The sequence below is a fragment of the Dama dama genome, chromosome 18 (genome assembly GCF_033118175.1).
Source record: "Dama dama isolate Ldn47 chromosome 18, ASM3311817v1, whole genome shotgun sequence".
Taxonomy (NCBI): domain Eukaryota; kingdom Metazoa; phylum Chordata; class Mammalia; order Artiodactyla; family Cervidae; genus Dama; species Dama dama.
In genome coordinates, this window is record NC_083698.1 from 109,255,354 (window position 1) to 109,274,284 (window position 18,931).

The 18,931-nt window shown below is 44.8% G+C and overlaps 1 protein-coding gene across 7 annotated transcripts in view; it reads left to right on the forward strand.

The window, feature by feature from the left end:
- ACTR3B (actin related protein 3B) overlaps positions 1 to 18,931 on the forward strand; it is a 69,446-nt gene that overhangs the window by 18,856 nt on the left and 31,659 nt on the right. For 4 of the 7 annotated variants that reach the window (XM_061166185.1, XM_061166186.1, XM_061166187.1 and 1 more), the window contains exon 1: positions 15,111 to 15,276. Coding sequence is in view for 3 of the 7 variants with exons in the window: in XM_061166184.1 (XP_061022167.1) it covers positions 2,190 to 2,245; positions 13,181 to 13,305; positions 14,632 to 14,742 (292 nt within the window). In the remaining 4 variants the exon portion in view is untranslated. Of the gene's footprint in view, positions 1 to 2,189; positions 2,246 to 13,180; positions 13,306 to 14,631; positions 14,743 to 15,110; positions 15,277 to 18,931 lie in introns of those variants that run through there. The other 3 variants (XM_061166184.1, XM_061166183.1, XM_061166190.1) reach the window with 2 other exon arrangements.

Consider the following 18,931-nt stretch of genomic DNA (forward strand, 5'->3'; position numbering starts at 1 on the left):
TGTCCTGGTCATCCTGCAACTCACACTCCAATCGTGTGGGAAGGCAGACTTATTTATGTACAAGGTGTGTAGTATTGGGAAGGCCTGAGGGTGGTGGGCCATGTGACCTGTTAAAAGCACAGACTTGCGTGTAGTGATTTCAGTGATTCCTGGCCTGATTGTTAGCTTCTGGAGGCTTCTTTAGCTTTGGGTCAGTCATTCAGTTTATTTATATTTGTTAGTTGGGATATACTTCTAGAAAAATGGTTCAGCTGGGGATAGTCTGGGGTTTTGAAGCTCAGTATATGTTGCCTTCCTTTCGGTGAGTCCCTGCCCCCTGGGTCGGCTCTGGACCTCGCTGTGGCTCTGGCAAGCCCTGGACTGGAGGTCTTGCGTGCCCACTTGTTCTGTGTCCTTGAGTAGAACCTGGGAGTGCCCTCAGATGGGTCTTGCCTTTTAGAAACTGACCTGATGCATCTCAGGGCCAGGCCTTGCCCCGCCTCCTATGACACCAGCACCTTAGATCCTTGGGGACCGAGCAGTCAGGCGTGATTTAAGTGGGGTTGACTTGCTTTTTTTTTTGTTTTTTGTCTTCATAAACTTTGTTCATTTACTGTGTGCTCAAAAAAAGTAAAATTGCAAATGGTTAATATATATTTAAAAATCATAAAATTAGTTTGTTAAGATGTGGAATGTATTAATTACATAGAAAATTTAGGACTTCTCTGGTGGGCTATGGATGGGAATCCGCCTGCCAGTGCAGAGGACACAGGTTTGATCCCTTGTCCAGAAAGATCCCACATGCTGCAGGGCGGCTAAGCGTCTGAGCTGCAGCTACGGAAGCCCGTGCTCTGTGGCAAGAGAAGCTGCGGCAGCAGAAGCCCGTGCGCGGCCATAGGGAGTCGCCTCTGCTCGCTGCAACTAGAGAGGGCCCTCCCGAAGCACCAAAGACCCAGCACAGCCAAAAACAACCAGCTAACTAAATAAATACTCCCCTGGTGGCTCGGACGGGAAAGAATCTGCAGTGCAGGAGACTCAGGTTCGATTCCAGGGTCGGGAAGATCCCCCGGAGAAGGGAATGGCGACCCACTCCAGGACTCTCACCTGGTGAATCCCATGGACAGAGGAGCCTGGTGGGCAACAATCCATGGGGTTGCACAGAGTCAGACATGACTGAGTGACACTTTTCAAACAAATAAATGAATAAAAGTACATTTAAAAAATTGGGTATCAAGCATCTTGAAATAATTCATAAAATAGGATGAATTAATAAAGTGACTTTCAGCGCGGTTAGGAAGTGTTTCTGTTCGTTGTAAGCGTTACTGCAGAATGCAGGCCCCTTTCCGGGCCTGACCTGTCGGGGCCGGGGGCCTGCTGAGAAGGGGGTGCTCAGGAATGTTTCTAGGGTTGCATTTCCAGCAGATGGTTCCGAGTGGTGGTCCCCCTCCCCGCTTTGTTTTTTTTTTTTTTTTTTAAATATATTTAGGAGATTAGCAAGTGCTTTTGGAACAGATAGTATTTTGGCATTCATTTTCGTTAAGACTTTTGGAATCCATCATACGGAGCATCTTGACAGAAAGTGGGCTCGCTCTGCAACGAGATGATAAAGAGACGCTTCTGTCAGATATTCTCAGGAGGTGGCAGGAGCTTTTCTAGACATATGCCATGACATTTTAAGAAAATTATATAATTTCCTAAGCCCCCTAAAAGTTCACGAAGTTTGGAAAGTAAGTACGCTTTGCTGAGAGGCAGCCCTAGAATTAGAGCCTGCATGTTGAGATGTGGGCTCCCTTTTTCTGTCCACAGGCTGTTTGGCTTTGGGCAGCTCAGTTATCTTCCCAGGCCTCGCGTTTTCTCACCTGCAAGATGGGGACAATATTTACCTCCTTTGTAGGATTCTTGTAAAGGTTAAAAGAGTATGAGAGCACCTTAAAAATCGTTAGGGATACACAGATGTGATGTACGTATGACTATATGTGTGCAACAGTTTTTCCAGTAGAAACAAGCATGTTTTACCTTTTTGTTAACTGCCTGCTTATCTGAAATTAGTGTTTGATTCTTAGTCACCACCAGGTGTTTATTTTTAATTCCACGGGGGTATTTTGAGTCTTGATATTTTAGGACTTGGAGAGCTCGTAATAAAAGACATTAATGGAACACAGAGGAGAGTATTATTATCTAAACCTGTGTTGATGACTTTGTGCTTTTAGGTATACCAAGCTTGGCTACGCAGGCAACACAGAGCCACAGTTCATTATCCCTTCATGTAAGTAAAGCTCCGCCCTTGGTTTATTAAGGGTTGTGTTTCTCGTAACTGTTCTAAGCATTCTGATTCTGGTTTTCAAGGTATGTTAATTTACTTGCCATCTCCTTTTAGAAGATTGTCCTGTTTCCTGGGGAGTTATTCATCAGGCTGCCGAGAGTTGCTATTGTCTATAGCTGCCACCACCTAATTCTCACACCGCCCCCCACCAACACACACCCCAGTCCTCTGTTTTTCTTGTGATTCCGTCCTTTGTCACAGTCACTGGAGTTTCAGCTTGGGTGGGCTTCCATGGTGCCTCAGACAGTGAAGAGCCTGCCTGCAGCGCAGGAGACCCGGGTTCGATCCCTGGGTTGGGAAGATCCCCTGGAGAAGGGAATGGCCACCCACTCCAGTATTCTTGCCTGGAGAATCCCATGGACGGAGGAGCCTGGCAGGCTACAGTCCACAGGGTCGCAGAGAGTCGGACACGGCTGAGCGACTTCACTTCCTTTTCACTCTTCAGCTTGGGTGGTTGCCTCCTGAATGTAGCCCTTTTTACCTTATTGCACTCATTGGGCCTGTTACTTCCTGAGACATCCTGTCTCCAGAGTCACTTAGCTCGTTCAGTCATACATGTCTGAGCTGCTTACAAGAAGTGTACCTGTTCCATAGCTTAATTGGTAACTTTAAGTAAGTATAGTTTTATTAATTTAGCACTTTGGGGGATTATCTGTCGTGTTACACTGTTCTCTTTATTGAAGGACTTTTTTTTTTTTTTAAAAACTGAGAGGCCCAGTGACTTTTACTGTGTTCGGAAGCGTCCTGTTCTGTTTTAGTCGGTAGAGCACGCTCGGGGAAGAAACGTCCTCGCCTTTTGGCCAGCGTGCCTCCTGCCCACTCTTTACGCACAGTCGTCGTCTCCAGGGCAGAATTCTTCTCTGAAACTGTGTAATTGCTGGGTTATCATTCGGAGACTGTTGACCGAAGAGTCAGGTTATGTCAGGCAGGAGTGAGGTTCTGCTTCCTAAATGTAGCCCCTCATCAGGTAAGTTGTGCCCTTAGAAATGGTTAGCGGTTCCGGGCTCAGGACGTTTGAGTCACAGGCTCTGGCACTAGCGTGGAGTGCGGCGGGCAGCCCAGCAGAGCCGGGGGAAGGGGCTTTGTCACAAGCATCGTTCGAGGGAGACTAAGGCCTTTTTGGCGGAGATGAGTATTCACATCACCAGAAAGTGCACCCAGATTCCCTGAGAAAGCCTCACTCACCTCATTCCAGGTCCGTCCTTGCTGGGTTACCGATCACGCGTTTGATTTTCTAGGTCTCAGTACCTGATTTCTGTGATGGGGCGTCATGATTGGTCTGCCGCATCCTCATCTTACATTGGTGATTTGGTGTATTCGTTTGCTAGGGCTGCCGTAACGGAACACCACAGCCTGGATGTCCTGACAGCAGAAATTAAATGGGTTGCAAGTGGAGGCTCTGAAGTCCCAGATCTAGGTGTAGTCTGGGTTGGTCTCTGTGAGACCTCTCTCCTCCGCTTGCAGGCGGTGCCTCTGACAGTGGCCTCACGGTCGTTTTTTTCTGCGAATGGCCGAGCGGGAGACCTCTGGTGTTCTCCTGCTTCTCACATGAGGACACCGGTCCCGTGGCATTGGGCCCCACCCTTATGACCTCATGTAGCCTGTGTTACCTCCTGAGACATCCTGTCTCCAGATGCAGTCACACTGGGGTTGGGGCTTCAACATAGGAGTTTTGAGGGGACACAGTTCAGTTCAGGGCTTCCCTGGTGGCTCAGCGGTAAAGAATCCGCCTGCCAATGCAGGAGACACGGGTTTGATCCCTGGGTTGGAAAGATCCCCTGGAGGAGGAAATGGCACCCCACTCCAGTATTCTTGTCTGGAGAATCCCATGGACAGAGGAGCCTAGAAAGTTATAGTCTGTGGGGTTGCAAAGAGCCAGACAGGACTGAGTGACTAAATAATAACAGAATTGGATCATTCCATGCCGAATTGATACATTGGAATTGGGCTTTCTGATTTTTCAGAGCAGGTTAGTTTTCACCTTAAGTGCCGCAGCTCTGAGGCTGACCTTGCGCCTTTTGCTTTAATAAGGCTGTCAGCAGCATGCAGTTGGCTTCCCCATTGACCTGTCATCATCAATAGAGAGGGGAGTTGAAGTCAGCTATTAGCAGGATTTCAGTGCAGAAGCTCTCTGGTCGGTGCCGTCAGAACAGCAGAGGCAGGAGCTAGCGAGATAAAATTTCAAGGAGGTGGACATAAAGGAAGAGTTCCATCACTGGCTGAATTTGTGGCAAGAGGTAAGAAGCTGGGAGGCAGCGTGAGGTGTTTGGGTTGAAGGGAGCGTGGTGGGACAGGTGGAGAGTGGGCCTCAGGTACCTTGGGCAGCTGGTGGGCTGCACCTCTCAGCCCGGGGAACTGAACTGTGTTCCTGGTTACAGAGGCTCTGCTCCCACGGTGGAAGTTTGGGGTGCAGGGTGGCTTTCAGAGAGAGAGGGTGGAGCGTGTATCCATGCGTGGCTGTGTAGGGCTGCCGGAGCAGGGCTTCCTGGCTCTGTGGGTGCAGACGGGAGGCAGCCGTGATGTGTGGCCATCACACCCAAGGCGGAGGGTGACCAGAGAGCTGGCTGGGTACGTGGAGAATGGCCGGCGCTTGTCATCGCCTGCCGTCGTAAGGAGCTGTGATTTTATTTTGCATCCCAGGAGTCTTCATTTTCCAGGGGCCTTGTCCCGGCCTAGAGAGAGAGGCACGTTGCCCCGTCCTGCTTCACTAGGGTGGCCTGCTTGAATCTCATTTATCAGTATTGGAGCTTCTGTGCAGAATTCGCTTGCTTATGTGAAGAAAGGTTTCTCTACCCTTTTTTTTTTCCCCCACGTTGTTGGAAAATGGTGAGCGTGATTGAAAAGTTTCAGGCAGACGAGTGACTGCGTGCTGATCCCACCCGTAGAAGGAGGACGTGGGAGGGCAGGAGGGGTCAGGAGACATGGAGTACCACTTTAGACAGTTGGTGTGTGGAGGGTCAGGCGTACAGGTCCCCTAAGCACCTGGGAAAAGGTGTGATGCTGTGGGGGAAGGCCTAGACTGGAGACGGAGGCAAGAGATGTGTTTGTTTTTTGAATGTCTTTGAAACCTTTATTTTGGCACAAAAAAAAAAAAAAAAGGAAGAAAAAAGATTATATAACAAAGACCCATTTACCCACCACCCAGAAAGAACAGATGTGAGCACAGTTGCGTCCTGTAAATACATAAACGCAGACGCGCATCAGAGCGAGTGCCAGCCCCTCCTCTTCCTCCAGGCCTCCCCGCTGTCCCTCCTCTGCTGGATGTTGGCTGTATCCAGTCCAGGCTTCATCCGTGTGTCTCAGATGCAGGATGCAGTGACAGTTTCTCATACTGTTTTGTGAGTTTAAACATTTCCAAAATAATATCATGTAGCAAATAACTTCATGCATTTTTTAGGGGGGCGGAATAAGCCCCTATGCTTTTTTTTTTAAAAGATGTATCAGTGTTGCTCTATGCAGATCTAGATGAGAATTCTTAGTACGTGAATCTACAGCATCTGGGCATTTTCTGGTTTGCTCTGGTACACAGAATGCTGCAGCGAGGCTCTTATCTGCGCGTGCCGGTTTCCCAGGAGTCATAATGAGAAATGGGGTCATGTCATCACTCAGACGCGCCCCTCCTCAGCCTTGTCACTTATTGCCAGATGGCTCTTCTGTACTGACTGGAAGCCTGTACTGACCTCCGTGCCCATCGGCAGCGGCAGCAGTTTCTGCTTCTGCACATCCTAACCTTTGAATACCAATTTCTTGTAAATATCTTCTCCTAGCTTAGCACATCTTTTTAAAATTATTTTTTATTTTCTTTAAGATACAATTTTAAAGCCTTTATTGAGAAATTTGAGACACTGTTTTAAGTGTGCTAATTCCCTATGTATCTTTTTTTTTTTTTTTTTTTTTTGCAAAATTGATTACCTCAAGCATAAACCATCAGTATTTTCCTATGGGATTGCCATATGTTTTTACTATAACATTTATTCAAACAAAGGAAATTTATAATGCAACACGTGTGATTTAAACACATACTGTTAAATCAAATCTGATTTAAACGAGAAGTTTGAGCTTGTGGCTCAGCGGTAAAGAAAACACCTGCCAATGTGGGGGGCATTTGATCCCTGGGTCGGGAAGATCCCCTGGAGAAGGAAATGGCAGCCCACTCCAGTCTTCTTGCCTGGAGAATCCCATGGACAGAGGAGTCTGGCGGGCTACAGTGGGGCCGCAAAGAGTTGGGCACGACTTAGCAACTAAACAACATGTAACTTGATATATTCTTTATTCATGTTCACAACTAGCACTTAAAAAAATTTCATGTAGTACAGTTTTTCAGTCTTTTTATAATCTGTTTCTATTAAAAGTGCATTTGTATTCCAGTGTCATGAAGATTTTGTGTGTTCTCTTCTAAGGAAATTTTAAGCTTTTTAAAAAATACGGTGTGGGAGAGAAGTGTGGTTTTCCAAATGGAAGGCCAGTTGTCCCACCACCATTTGCTGCAGAGTGCCTCTTCAGTCGTACTGAGGCATCACGTATGGTGGGAATACTTCTGGTGTTATTCTGTTTTGTTCATGCATTTGTTTATCTCTGTTCCCAATTTGTTTACAAATTGTTGTAAATACTGTTACTTTGGCCTGTCTCTTTATATCTGGTAGGTCTGGTTCCTCCTCCTTTTTCTTTCTTAAATAGCCTCGGCTGTTCTTAGACCCTTACTCTTTATCAGGCTTCCCTGGTGGCTCAGGTGGTAAAGAATCCGCCTGCAATGCAGGAGACCTGGGTTCAATTCCTGGTTTGGGAAGATGCCCTGAAAAAGGGAAACACTACCCGCTCCAGTATTCTGGCCTGGAGAATTCCATGGACTGTGTAGTCCAAGGGGTCACAAAGAATCGATTGGACACGACTGAGCGACTTTCATTTTACTCTTTATCAATAAATTTTAGAATCAGTTTAAGTCTGTGAAAAAAAAATTGTAGATTAATTTGGGGGAAGACTTGCTATCTCAATGCATTGAATTTTCCTATCCATGAATATGGTATATGTATTTTATTATTTATTCCTGTCTCCTGTGTTTTTCAGTATTCATTAAAAAGCCCATACATAGCTTTTGTTAAATTTATTTTTTGGTACCTTTCTTTATGTTTTCATTGTGAATGTTTTTTGAAATTAAAATGTCTAATTATTGCCAGCATAGTAGGAATGCTGCTAGATTTTTTAAGTCGTTTTTTTAATCCGACAGTCTTGCTGTCCGGTCTTATTTGTTCTGATTGCCTGCAGGTTCTTTTTAAGTTTTCTATGCAAGCTATTGTATTAACTGCGGATAATGGTTATTTTGTCTCTTCCAATCCTAGTACTTCTTTTTTTTTTTTTTTCATTGATCTGACTGCACTGGCTAGAACTCCTATCAGTGACTAGAACTGGGGATGGCAGGTACTTTTGTCTTTTTGAATTTAAAAAGAATGGTTTTGGTGTTTCATGAGTGATTGCTGTAGGTTTTTGTGGAAATGCCTTTTCAGGTTAATACAGTGTCCTTGTATTCCTAGTTTACTAAAGAGGTTTTTAAAATTAAAAAAAAAATTATGAATGGATGTTGACACTAAGGCTTTTTGTGTATCTGTTGAGATGATTATGTGGTTTTGACATTTAAACTCCTAATATGATGCATTACATTGATAATATTTTCTAATGTTGAACAGTGTTTTATCATTCTTGAGATAAACCCTACATGGTTATGAAATATCAAGTACATGAATTGTATTTGCAAACATTTGTTTGGGATTTTTGTATCAGTGTTCAAAAGTGAGATCAGTCTATAATTTTTTTTTGTACTAGTTTTGTCTAGTTTGTGTATCAAAATTATACTGGCTTTAGAAAATGAGTTTGTTAGCTTTCTTTTCTGTCCTTTGGAACAGTTTATGTAAGTTAGGAATTATCCTTTGAAGGTTTAGTAAAATATATGACATTCTTTTGGGAAATACACTGAATATTTTTATTTTTTAAAATTACTGTTGCCTGTTAACTGATGTAGCAAAGTTTGAAATATTGTGAGAATTACCAGCATGTGACACAGAGACATGAAGTGAGGAAATGCGGTTGGAAAAGTGGCACTGGTAGACTCGCTGGACTCAGGGTTGCCCGAAACCTTCAACTGGTGAAAAACCTAACAAAGCAAAGTGCAATAAAACCAGGTGTGTCTGTATATTATTATGACCGAAGAGAGTTGTAGACAGTGTAGAGCTCAAGTCTTTTTTTTTTTTTCTTCCACTGGACTAGTATCTGTCTTTTAGCTGGTGTGTTTAAACAACTTACCTTTATATGAATTCCCTGGAGGTCAAAATACATAATTGCCCATATTTTCACTCTTTTATTGTTCTTCTTGGTGTCCCAGGATTCCTTCTTTTATCATTTCTCCTCCTTGTAGAGACCTTTCTTTAGCCATTCTTTTAGAGTAGATATGTTAGTGACAAATCGTGTTAGATTTTGTTCATCTGAGAATGTCTTGATTTGCTCTTCACCTTTGAAGGAAATTTTTCCTGAATATAGAATTCTTAGTGGACATTTCTCTCAGCAGTTGGAAATAGGCAGTTTCCTTTTGGGCTCCCTGATTTCTGATGGCAGATTTGCTGGAGGTGTTCAGAATTTTCTGTTTGGTCTTTAGTTTTTAAATGTTTGACTATAATGTTTCTTGGTGTGGATTTCTTTGGGTTTATCTTCTTTGGGGTTTACTCAACCTTGAATCTGTAGGTTTCTTTCTTTCCTTTTTTTTGGGTCAGATTTGACAAATGTTTTCACGCTGGTTTCTTTGGATGGTTTTTCAGCCCCCTCCCTTTCTCCTGTCATCTGGGACTTGGGGTGTGTGAATGTCACGTCTGCCTTTGTCCAGCCCACGCGTCCCGAAGGCCCTGGTCAGTTGCTTTTCAGAGTGTTTTCTCTCCGGTGTTCAGATTGGGTAATTTCTGTTGTTACGTCTTCAAGTTCATTGGTTCGTTCCCCATCTTTTTCTTCTTCCGGGCCAATATTGAGGTTTTATTTCAGGTACTGTGTTTTTTTTTGGCTCTAAAATTTCTGTGTGGTTTTGTCTTTATATCTTCTGTCTTTGCTGTGACCTTTTCTTTTTCATTTGTTTCAGATGTGTTTGTATTGGCTCATTGAAACGTTCTGTGATGGCTCCTAAAATCCTATTTGCTAATTCTATTATCTGTGTCATCTCAGTGTTGGCATTATGGTCATCTTTTCTTTTTTCACTTGAGATATTCCTGGTTCCTGCTATGATGAGAGTTTTTTTTTTTTTTTTTTTTTTTTATTGAAACCTGCACAGTTTGGTTATTATATTATGAGATTCCAGATCTTACTTAACTCTTAGATTTTAGCAAGTCATTTCTGGTGTCGCTTCAAGCAGGAAAAGGGGGATACCCCTTGTTAATGCTGGTTTGGGGTTGACGTTCAGATTTTCCTCTTGGCCTGTGTTGACAGTCATTTGGGGAGGGGTTGCACGCTATCGCTGAATGTGGGCAGGAGTTTGCGGCCCCCCCCGCCCCAGGCCTCTGTAGGTGCCATGCTCTGGGAGGGCGGGGGGTGGCAGTGTGACTTTCCACTGGGCCTCCTCTGATGGAACCACAGTGTGAGCTGGAGGGGTGGGGAGAGTCCTGCCTCCCGTGTGGGGTCTGCACTGTGTGCGGGGGTTTGTTTTTCTGTTGCGTTTGACTGGAGTCAGGGAGCGGGATGTTGCCACTGCCCCTTTCATCTTCTTTGGCAGTTTTGTTTCTTCCCATTGGTGTTTCTGGGTCGTTGGCTTCTCTGGTAGCCAGTGTGTCTATGGGACAGAGGAGACCCAGGAAGTCACCCCTGTCTTGGACCTCGGGTCCTGGGGTCCCCAGCCAGTCTGCTGCTTCACCTCTCAGCATTTTTATGTTTCTTTCAAACATAAACTCCAGTCATTCAAGCAGTGCTTAGGGAGAGGAGTAGAGAAAAGTGTGAGTAGGGAAAAGTCTATTTACTCCATCTTTCCAGAAGCAGAACTCCAAGTTTAATGAATCTTGGATGCTTTTGAACTGTGTGGTGTTGGAGAAGACTCTTGACAGTCCCTTGGACTGCAAGGAGATCCAACCAGTCCATCCTAAAGGAGATCAGTCCTGGGTGTTCATTGGAAGGACTGATGCTGAAGCTGAAACTCCAGTACTTTTGCCACCTGATGTGAAGAACTGACTCATTGGAAAAGACCCTGATGCTGGGAAGGATTGAAGGCAGGAGGAGAAGGGGACGACAGAGGATGAGACGGTTGGACGGCATCACCCACTTGATGGACATGAGTTTGAGTAAGCGCCGGGAGTTGGTGATGGACAGGGAGGCCTGGTGTGCTGCGGTCCACGGGGTCGCAAAGAGCTGGACACAGCTGAGCGACTGAACTGAACTGAACTGGATAGGCAACACAGTCATCTGACATACACATGAAATGGAATTAAAAACGTCCAGAGGAAACTCACCTGCTCCTGCCCACTGCCCTCTGAGATGGGCAGCTAATGAGTCTGATTTCTTGTGCTTCCTTCCCGGGTAACCCTACGTGTGCCAGCAAATATTAATATTCACAGACATGTTTGTACCTAAGTGGTGGCATTCCACAGACACTATTTTTCACCTTGCTTTTTTTTTTTTCTCATGATCCTTCATCTTAGTGAACCTTGTGGATTAACACATGGAGGACTGTTTGGTTCTTTTTCACCACCTCACGGTTTTACATTGCATGGAGATGCCACATGCATGTAACCAGCTGGAATGTCTAGGTGTTGATCCTGTTATCTGTTATATTTATTGTCCTACCATCTCAGTGTTCTCCGCACACTTCCTGTCTCTCTGTTTACACCTGAGTCAGGGTCCTGTAGTGAGCTTTGGTGTGCTGGAGAAAGCTGTGGCTTACTTAGATCTGTGTTCTGCGATGAGTCACGTATATATACTCCAAGGACACTCAGAGTTGCTCACTGATAGCTACTCTTCTAGACGCTTCTCTCCATCATGTTCACAAGGACTCTTTGGACCACATCTTGCTTTGCATAGGGATGGACAAAAGATTTTTAATATAAGCTCTGTGTACCCACCTTTCCTCTCTTTCATGACTTCAGTTACTTCAGTATAACAGTTAAAAGAAGCACACTTTATGGTTTTGTTGTTGTTGCTAAGGGCCACTAAGACATCAGTCATCTGTGATTTGGGGTCAGAGTACTTGCGTGTAGCTTTTCGGGGGGATAAGACTTTGTTGTTGTGTAAATTTTTGAGTGCGGTGGCTTCATTCTCACTAAATTTAGCATGTTTTTCTTTAAGGTGGTGATTTTTCTTTTGGTTAGATGTATTGCCCATGGTGTCATGAATTGAAGACTCTGCCTCTGTATGTCTGTGATCTGATGCTAACTTGGCGGTGGAATTCTAGGTTCAGGCTTAGTTGCATGTTTTTCTTTAAGGTGGTGATTTTTCTTTGGTTAGATATATTGCCCATGGTATCATGAATTGAAGACTCTTTCTGCCGCTGTGTGTCTGCGGTCTGATGCTGACTTGGCGGTGGGTTCTGTCTGGGTGCAGGCTCGGTTGAGTTTGTCGCCGGCTCGGCCGCCCTGGGAGGCGCTCTGAGGTCTGCAGGGCTCTCGCGGGGCCCTGTGGGATGCTGCCGGTGCCTAGATGATGGTGTGCCCATGTGCCGTGTAGTGCTACGCCCCGTGTTCACAGGCAGGCTGTTTGCTTCTGCAGGTGCCTCCTCAGTGTTGGCCCTCTGGACTCTTCTGGCCCCTTTCTCAGCCTCGCGGCCCGGACGGGCTCACTGCTTCTCACCTAAATGCCTTCTCTAGCTCAGTGCCCAGCATGTCCTGCAGGAAGTTCTGGTCCTTCAGATGCGTGCCACTGTTCGTAACTTGAAAGTGTCGAGGCTGAAAATGTGGGTTGGAGTGAGAATAGGAGGCGGGCAAAGTGACTTCTGTCCTCTTTTTTTTCTGCTTTTGAGGCTGTTACTTCAAGATGCCTTTCTGAAGAAAAGAATTAAAATTCACTCCCGTAGCTTTGTTGCTATTCTTCATTTGTGAATAAATTGGGGATTTCAGATAATCTACCTTTAAAAAGTGATTACCAGTTTGTTTTGGAATAAATTTGATGAAGAGGAGTTTATAGGAACTCAGAATGTAACCAGGGGCTAGGAATTGAAATGGAAAATTGAATCTTTGTGAGGCTTTCCACATTAGATGTTAAATTCTGGAGTTAAGTTTTATATGATTATTTACTATCAAGTATATTTCTAGATATCAAGGTTAAGCTCTTATTAAAATATTTCCAAAAAGTCATTAATATTTTTACATAATACAGTTGTTTGATTATTATACTTTTCTTTTGTCAGATATTAGCAAACTCTTGGTTTTTCTTTTAATGAGAAGTCAGTTTTTTTGGTAACAATACTAAAAATGTATTTTAAATCTGACATAGAGCTTTATGAATATGACTTGAGAGCATATAGTCATTTTTCAGTTTACTCCTTAAAATATTTAAAATTTTGTCTCTTTCTATATTGTATTTTAAAATTTGGAACCTATTTGGTAGTCCATGGGCATTTCATTTACTATCTTGAGGGATTTTTTCAGATGAAACTGGGAAATTTAATAATACAGCTTTTGTCAGCTTTGAAAGTAGATCAACCAAGTTCTTTTGTGCCTTGCTGAAAATAATACTGGGACATAACAACTTGTTTCTCTATTATTTTATGTACTCCTCGATAAGAGTCTTTTCTGTGAGCACGCTTGACCCCAAATAAAACCCTAACGTTGAAATTTTACTTGTACATGCATAGGGATTATGTCATCCTTTCTTGATCATTGGAATGAATGTGTGTGGTGATGGACACTTTGTGCTGTTTTCCCTCAGGTATCGCCATCAGGGAGTCGGCAAAGGTGGTGGACCAAGCCCAGAGGAGGGTACTGAGGGGAGTTGATGACCTGGACTTCTTCATAGGGGACGAAGCCATAGATAAACCCACATATGCCACCAAGGTAAACCCCTCTGTGAGTGCACAGACGCCATCAGGGTAAACCCTCTGTAAGGGCACCGCCGGGAAAGGGCAGCAGGACAGGCGATGCGAAGGGGTGCTGTGTGTGGAGATGGTCCTCGTGAGCGGTGAAGAGCATTTCACTCTTCTGTTGGAAAAGAGGGTTTTGTTGTTGGTTTGACTCGGGTGGTTTTGATATGGGCGAGCAGGTGAACTCACACAGCCTCGGGATGCAGAACAGACTCGGGATGCTGGACTACGTAGGAAGCAAGGTCTGCCCCCATGGGATATTGCAGGTTGACTAAATAACTGGCCCGATGTGGAGAGCAGTAGATTGATCAGTTGAAAAAGAAGCACTAAAATTATTTACCCAGACATTTGTTCTAAAAAACCCCTACAAACTCCACAGATCAAGTGGTGTGGTGGGGTTAGCTGTACTTTCCCATCTGTTGCCTATCACGTTGTTAAGACGATTCTTTGTGCTTAGAAATGGCTGGAGTAGTACCTCTATGTTCATCGCAGCACTGTTTATAATAGCCAGGACATGGAAGCAACCTAGATGCCCATTAGCAGACGAATGGATAAGGAAGCTGTGGTACATACACACTATGGAATATTACTCAGCCATTAAAAAGAATACATTTGAATCAGTTCTAATGAGATGGATGAAACTGGAGCCCATTATACAGAGTGAAGTAAGCCAGAAAGATAAAGACCAATACAGTATATTAATGCATATATATGGAATTTAAAAAGATGGTTATGATAACCGTATATGCAAAACAGAAAAAGAGACACAGATGTACAGAACAGACCTTTAGACTGTGGGAGAAGGCGAGGGTGGGATGTTCAGAGAGAACAGCATTGAAACAAGTATACTATCAAGGGTGGAACAGATCACCAGCCCAGGTTGGATGCATGAGACAAGTGCTCAGGGCTGGTGCACTGGGAAGACCCAGAGGGATGGGATGGAGAGGGAGGCGGGAGTGGGGATCAGGATGGGGAACACATGTAAATCCATGGCTGATTCATGTCATTGTATGGCAAAGACCACTACAATATTGTAAAGTAATTAGCCTCCAACTAATAAAAATAAATGGAAAAAAAAAAAAGAAATGGCTGGAGTAGAATATAAACAATGAGCTAATACAATCTTTCCAGTAAAATGCTTGTTACTTCTCTATGTAAATTAACACTCTCTCCATGAAAAGGCCCTATGTTCTCTAACAACTGGGTCTCTTCCATCTCTCCTGGGCCAGTGCCGTTGTTAAACTGTTGCTCTTACTACTATGAACTGGATCTTGACGTGGTTTGGTTTCTCTTGCTTTAGTGGCCAATAAGACATGGAATAATTGAAGACTGGGATCTGATGGAAAGGTTCATGGAACAAGTGATTTTTAAATATCTTCGAGCTGAACCTGAGGATCATTATTTTTTAATGGTGAGTGACTGGAACTAAGAGGAATATGTCCCTGTAAATTCCAAGTTGCTTAGATTTTAAATCCAAGTTTCATTCTTCCCTGGGGAGCTTTAAATTCCTGCTGAAGTTGTTTGTATGAATCAGGGTACTTTTTGGGTAAATGACAGAAGGGTCAGCAAAAATGTCTAGAACCAAAAGGGGCTTATTGTCTCACAAAATGGGAAGGCCAGATCGAGGCCGCTCCAGGGCCGGTTATTTCAGCAGCTCAGAGACGGGAGGCGACGGCCGGCCTAAGGCAGTAGTTTGGCCTCTCCTGTTGGTTCCCCTCAGGCCGGGACGGCGGCCCAAGTTCCTGAACCACCTCTTGCTGTGTTGGCTTTCAGACGTAGAAGTGCTTCCTAAGAATGGAGAATCCCTTCCCAGAAACCTTCCATCCATGCCTAACCTGGTCCCTTGCAAGGGGAGTGCAGTGACCTTCACAGGTGTGGGTTAGCCAAGATTCTCCCTGGGGCTGATGAGGGGACCACGTCTGATCACCTGGCCCTGGGAGGGCAGGTACGTAAATTGACCTCCAGTGGCACCGAAAATGGAAATGGGGGAGAAATGGATTTGGGTGGGAAGCCAGCTGTGTACTCAGATGTCCTTCTGAAGTAAGTGTACGACTATGATTTTGCTTCTTATATGGGAGGAAACTGAGTCAAGATGTTACTTTACCAGGATTTAAATCTTACTCTAAAATAAAATCAGGCTGAGTTATGGGCCCTGATAGTGTGGTACTTAATTGATCTTGTTCAAACAAGATAAAACATGACAGAGAAATGAAAAGAAATCTCTCGTTCTGGAATCTTTCCCAGTTGTTCTCCTCAACATCACATGTCCCCTTCCATGAAATGTTCTTTTTAAGTTAAAATTAATTGCACATAGAAAACACGTGCTTTATGGAGAGCAATTGCATGCAACATAAGTTGCACATTAAAACCTACATAATTTAGCTTTGGATTTTTTCCATACAAGTACATTGTCAAACGGTCCCTGGTCTAATTATATAGTTCTTGCTAATGTTAAATGTGGAGTGTTCTTTAGAATTATCTGGCTTAAAATACATTAACTACAAAGACTATTACGGTAGTTGATGGAGTCTGTATATTTAATATCTGTTAGAGCAAGTCCTTGAAGGCGCTCTGATCTTTTTTTCTGGCTATGTCACACAACTGGGAATTGTCGAGGGTGAGTAGCATGTTTTACTGGCCATGTGTGTTTTCTCTCCTGTGCATCTTCAGTGGTTTATGTAAAAGAATTGGAGCCAGGAAGCTGACGGTGTGTCTGAGTGGCTTTATCTTTACAGCCAGAGCAAACCGCAGATTCCCACCTGCCACATTTGGCGTTTCCCCTCCTCTTGCACATCACGTAACTGCCTACCTTCTGGACAGGACGTTAGGGGAGGTGCCGCCCAGGAGCTTCCTTCTGTCTGCCCCAGCTTCCCTGCCAGAGGTCCCTTCTCCCTCCACTCAGGGGATGCCTGCTCTCAGCCTGGGGGGCAGATGCACACCGCTAGGACACAGCCCGTAGGAAACGTTTCCTACAAGAAACTTTTTCTGCTTGAGCCTGCATTAGCCTGGGAAGTGCTAGTGGTAAAGAACCCGCCCGCCAGCAAGGAGACACAGGACATGCACGGTCGATCCCAGAGTCAGGAAGATCCCCTGGAGAAGGAAACGGCAGCCTGGCAACCCACTCCAGTACTCTTGCCTGGGAAATGCCATGGACAGAGGAGCCTGGTGGGCTACGGTCCATGGGGTCACAAAGAGTCACGACTGAGCACGCACACACGCACAAGATAAACCACGTTCTTGGAAGAAATGCGAGGTGTTTCATATGAATGTGGAAAAGTTCATTGGCCAAAAATGAATATTCAAAAATAATCGAGTTTATTAAAGGTCAGAAAATATTGTGTTCCGCGTATTGTGCTTTGAACTTTCCAGATCAGTTCGTTGCACAGTGTGACCGAGGAGGTAACGAGAAGGTACACGTCTTTCAGGTTTATGCCCCCGTCCTCTCCGTTAATGGGGAAGTTCCAGGGGGTGAAGCTGGTGTAGAGAGATGTATGGTCAAGTCTGAAAGTCAGCTGAAGACATTTACGAAACTGTGGCATCAGATGAGGGCTTCTTGGGATAAGAGAAGCCAGTGGGGTTAAGTTAAAGGTCCTCAGTCACCCCCCAAATTGTTCTTTCTGGCTGCGGTGACCAGATGCCTGGACAGCGTGAGAATGAGCTCATCACGGCTTGTTTTTCAAAACGTTTCAGAGACTCAGCTCCTATCGGTCATGTGGATTGAGCAGACAGCAAATGGGAGTCCTGCCCTTTTTTCCCAACACTGATTTGCCCAGAGCTCAAAACAGAGTCGCGTGTGTTAGAACCTTGGGGCACTCTTGAGTAGGAATTGAGTTATCACGTTAGAGTGATCTGCAGACTTTTTGAATGTGCGTCAAGGAGGAGGGGCAGGCAGCACGAATGCCCGAGAAGCAGGAGCAGCAGGAAGGATGGACGTGCCAGCTCAGAGAACCGCCCTTGCTTTGTGTTTTTCTCCCTGGGGGCCTCGGTGGCCCGGGTGATGCCTGCCCCCGTGGGTGAAGGCGTGTCTCTACTCAGTCCTGACTGCTGATCTCTCCCTGAGACACCTCACAGACACACCAGAAGTGATGCTGTACCAGCTCCCCAGCGTCCCTCATGCTGCCCGTGACCGTGTGTGTCCTGACCCTCCGTGGTGGTTCCCTTCCGGACTCTTCAGAGTGATGTGGACCCACTCTGTCCAGCGTGGTGGTCACCGGCCAGAACGGAGGTGGACGGCCCCGGGTTCGCGCGGTCCCACCCTGACCATGTGCTTCCCACCTTCCAGCGCCTTGTCCTCTCCTCTCCTGTTCTCCCCGCCTTGAGGGTTTATACTTTTAAAAAGGTTTCTTCACTGCAGTTACAGAGAGTCTTGGGGGTGGAGCAGTATTAGGCCCATGTCTTCAGTTTGCTGTCTTCATCCAGAAATGTGGATTGGTTTTATGGTACTGATTAATTCATTCATTTCGAATTAATGCCAGATGATGTGTCACCATTATTAATGAATAAAAATGTGTGTGTAACTTGTGTTCATGTGACATATTAATCATGTTTCAGTATTAAAAAAATAAGAATTTGATATCTCCAGTTTAGATCTCATAATAAATAATGGTTTGGGAAAGCTTCATTTAGATTGGTGTCCTAAAAGGAACAGTTACACGTGGTAAACATAAAGGAAATGGAAGATAGAGAAAAAATGGATTTATGATTATGGTTCTCAGAACCCATGAGAATTTGCCCTTAATAATGCTGAATTTAACTTGGGAACCAGGAGAACCTAATTATATTGAAAACATTCCCTTAAATGGAAGTATACAGATTTTAAGGTAACTTCTTCCCAGATGGTGAATTGTTTGGTAGCAAGTAATTAGTGTAAAATGCAGTGGTTAAGCAAGTTAAGGGTTCTGTTTTTCTTAAATACATTTGTAGTAAACAAGGCAGCTTCCTTGTGTCATTAGAGATCTGTTTAGCACGTGGTTTCCATTCGAAGGTTACTTTATGATCACAGATTCACTGCTGCAGCTCCAGTCATCACCTCTGCATTCCAGGAAGGTGTTAAGAGCAGCAGAAGGGATTCTACTACTTGAGTCTCCCTTCAGCCTTGTAAGGAGCTCTCCTAGAAGCCACATCCACCAGCTTTAGCTTCTTGTTGGCCAGAACTTACTCGCTTAGCCATCCCTGTCCAGAAAGAAGTCTGGGAAATGCTTTTCCTCTGGGCCCATGATTGATCAGTGGTCCGTCATTAAAGCAGAAGGGAGACTAGGTGCTGGGTAGCGAACTCACAGTGCCTGCCGTAATGATGTGACATGAAGACAGTGGCAAGACAAGATCCCATTCAGTGTCTTAACACTCTGGCCGCGTGTGGAGAGGTCGCCTGTGCTGGGAGCCAGCAGGCCACTTCCCCGGCTTTGCTCACCGCCCAGCCTCTGTGAGCCTTTTTTTTGTCTGGATAAATACATCAGACAGCTGTACTGGGCGAAAGTTTCTGTGCAACTTTGCACACAAGCTGTAACCCCAGATTTCACAACACTTGTAAAGATTTTTTAGTATAGGACTATAAGTGTGAATTAGAAAATTTGGAAGATATCTGGGACTTTTCACACCCC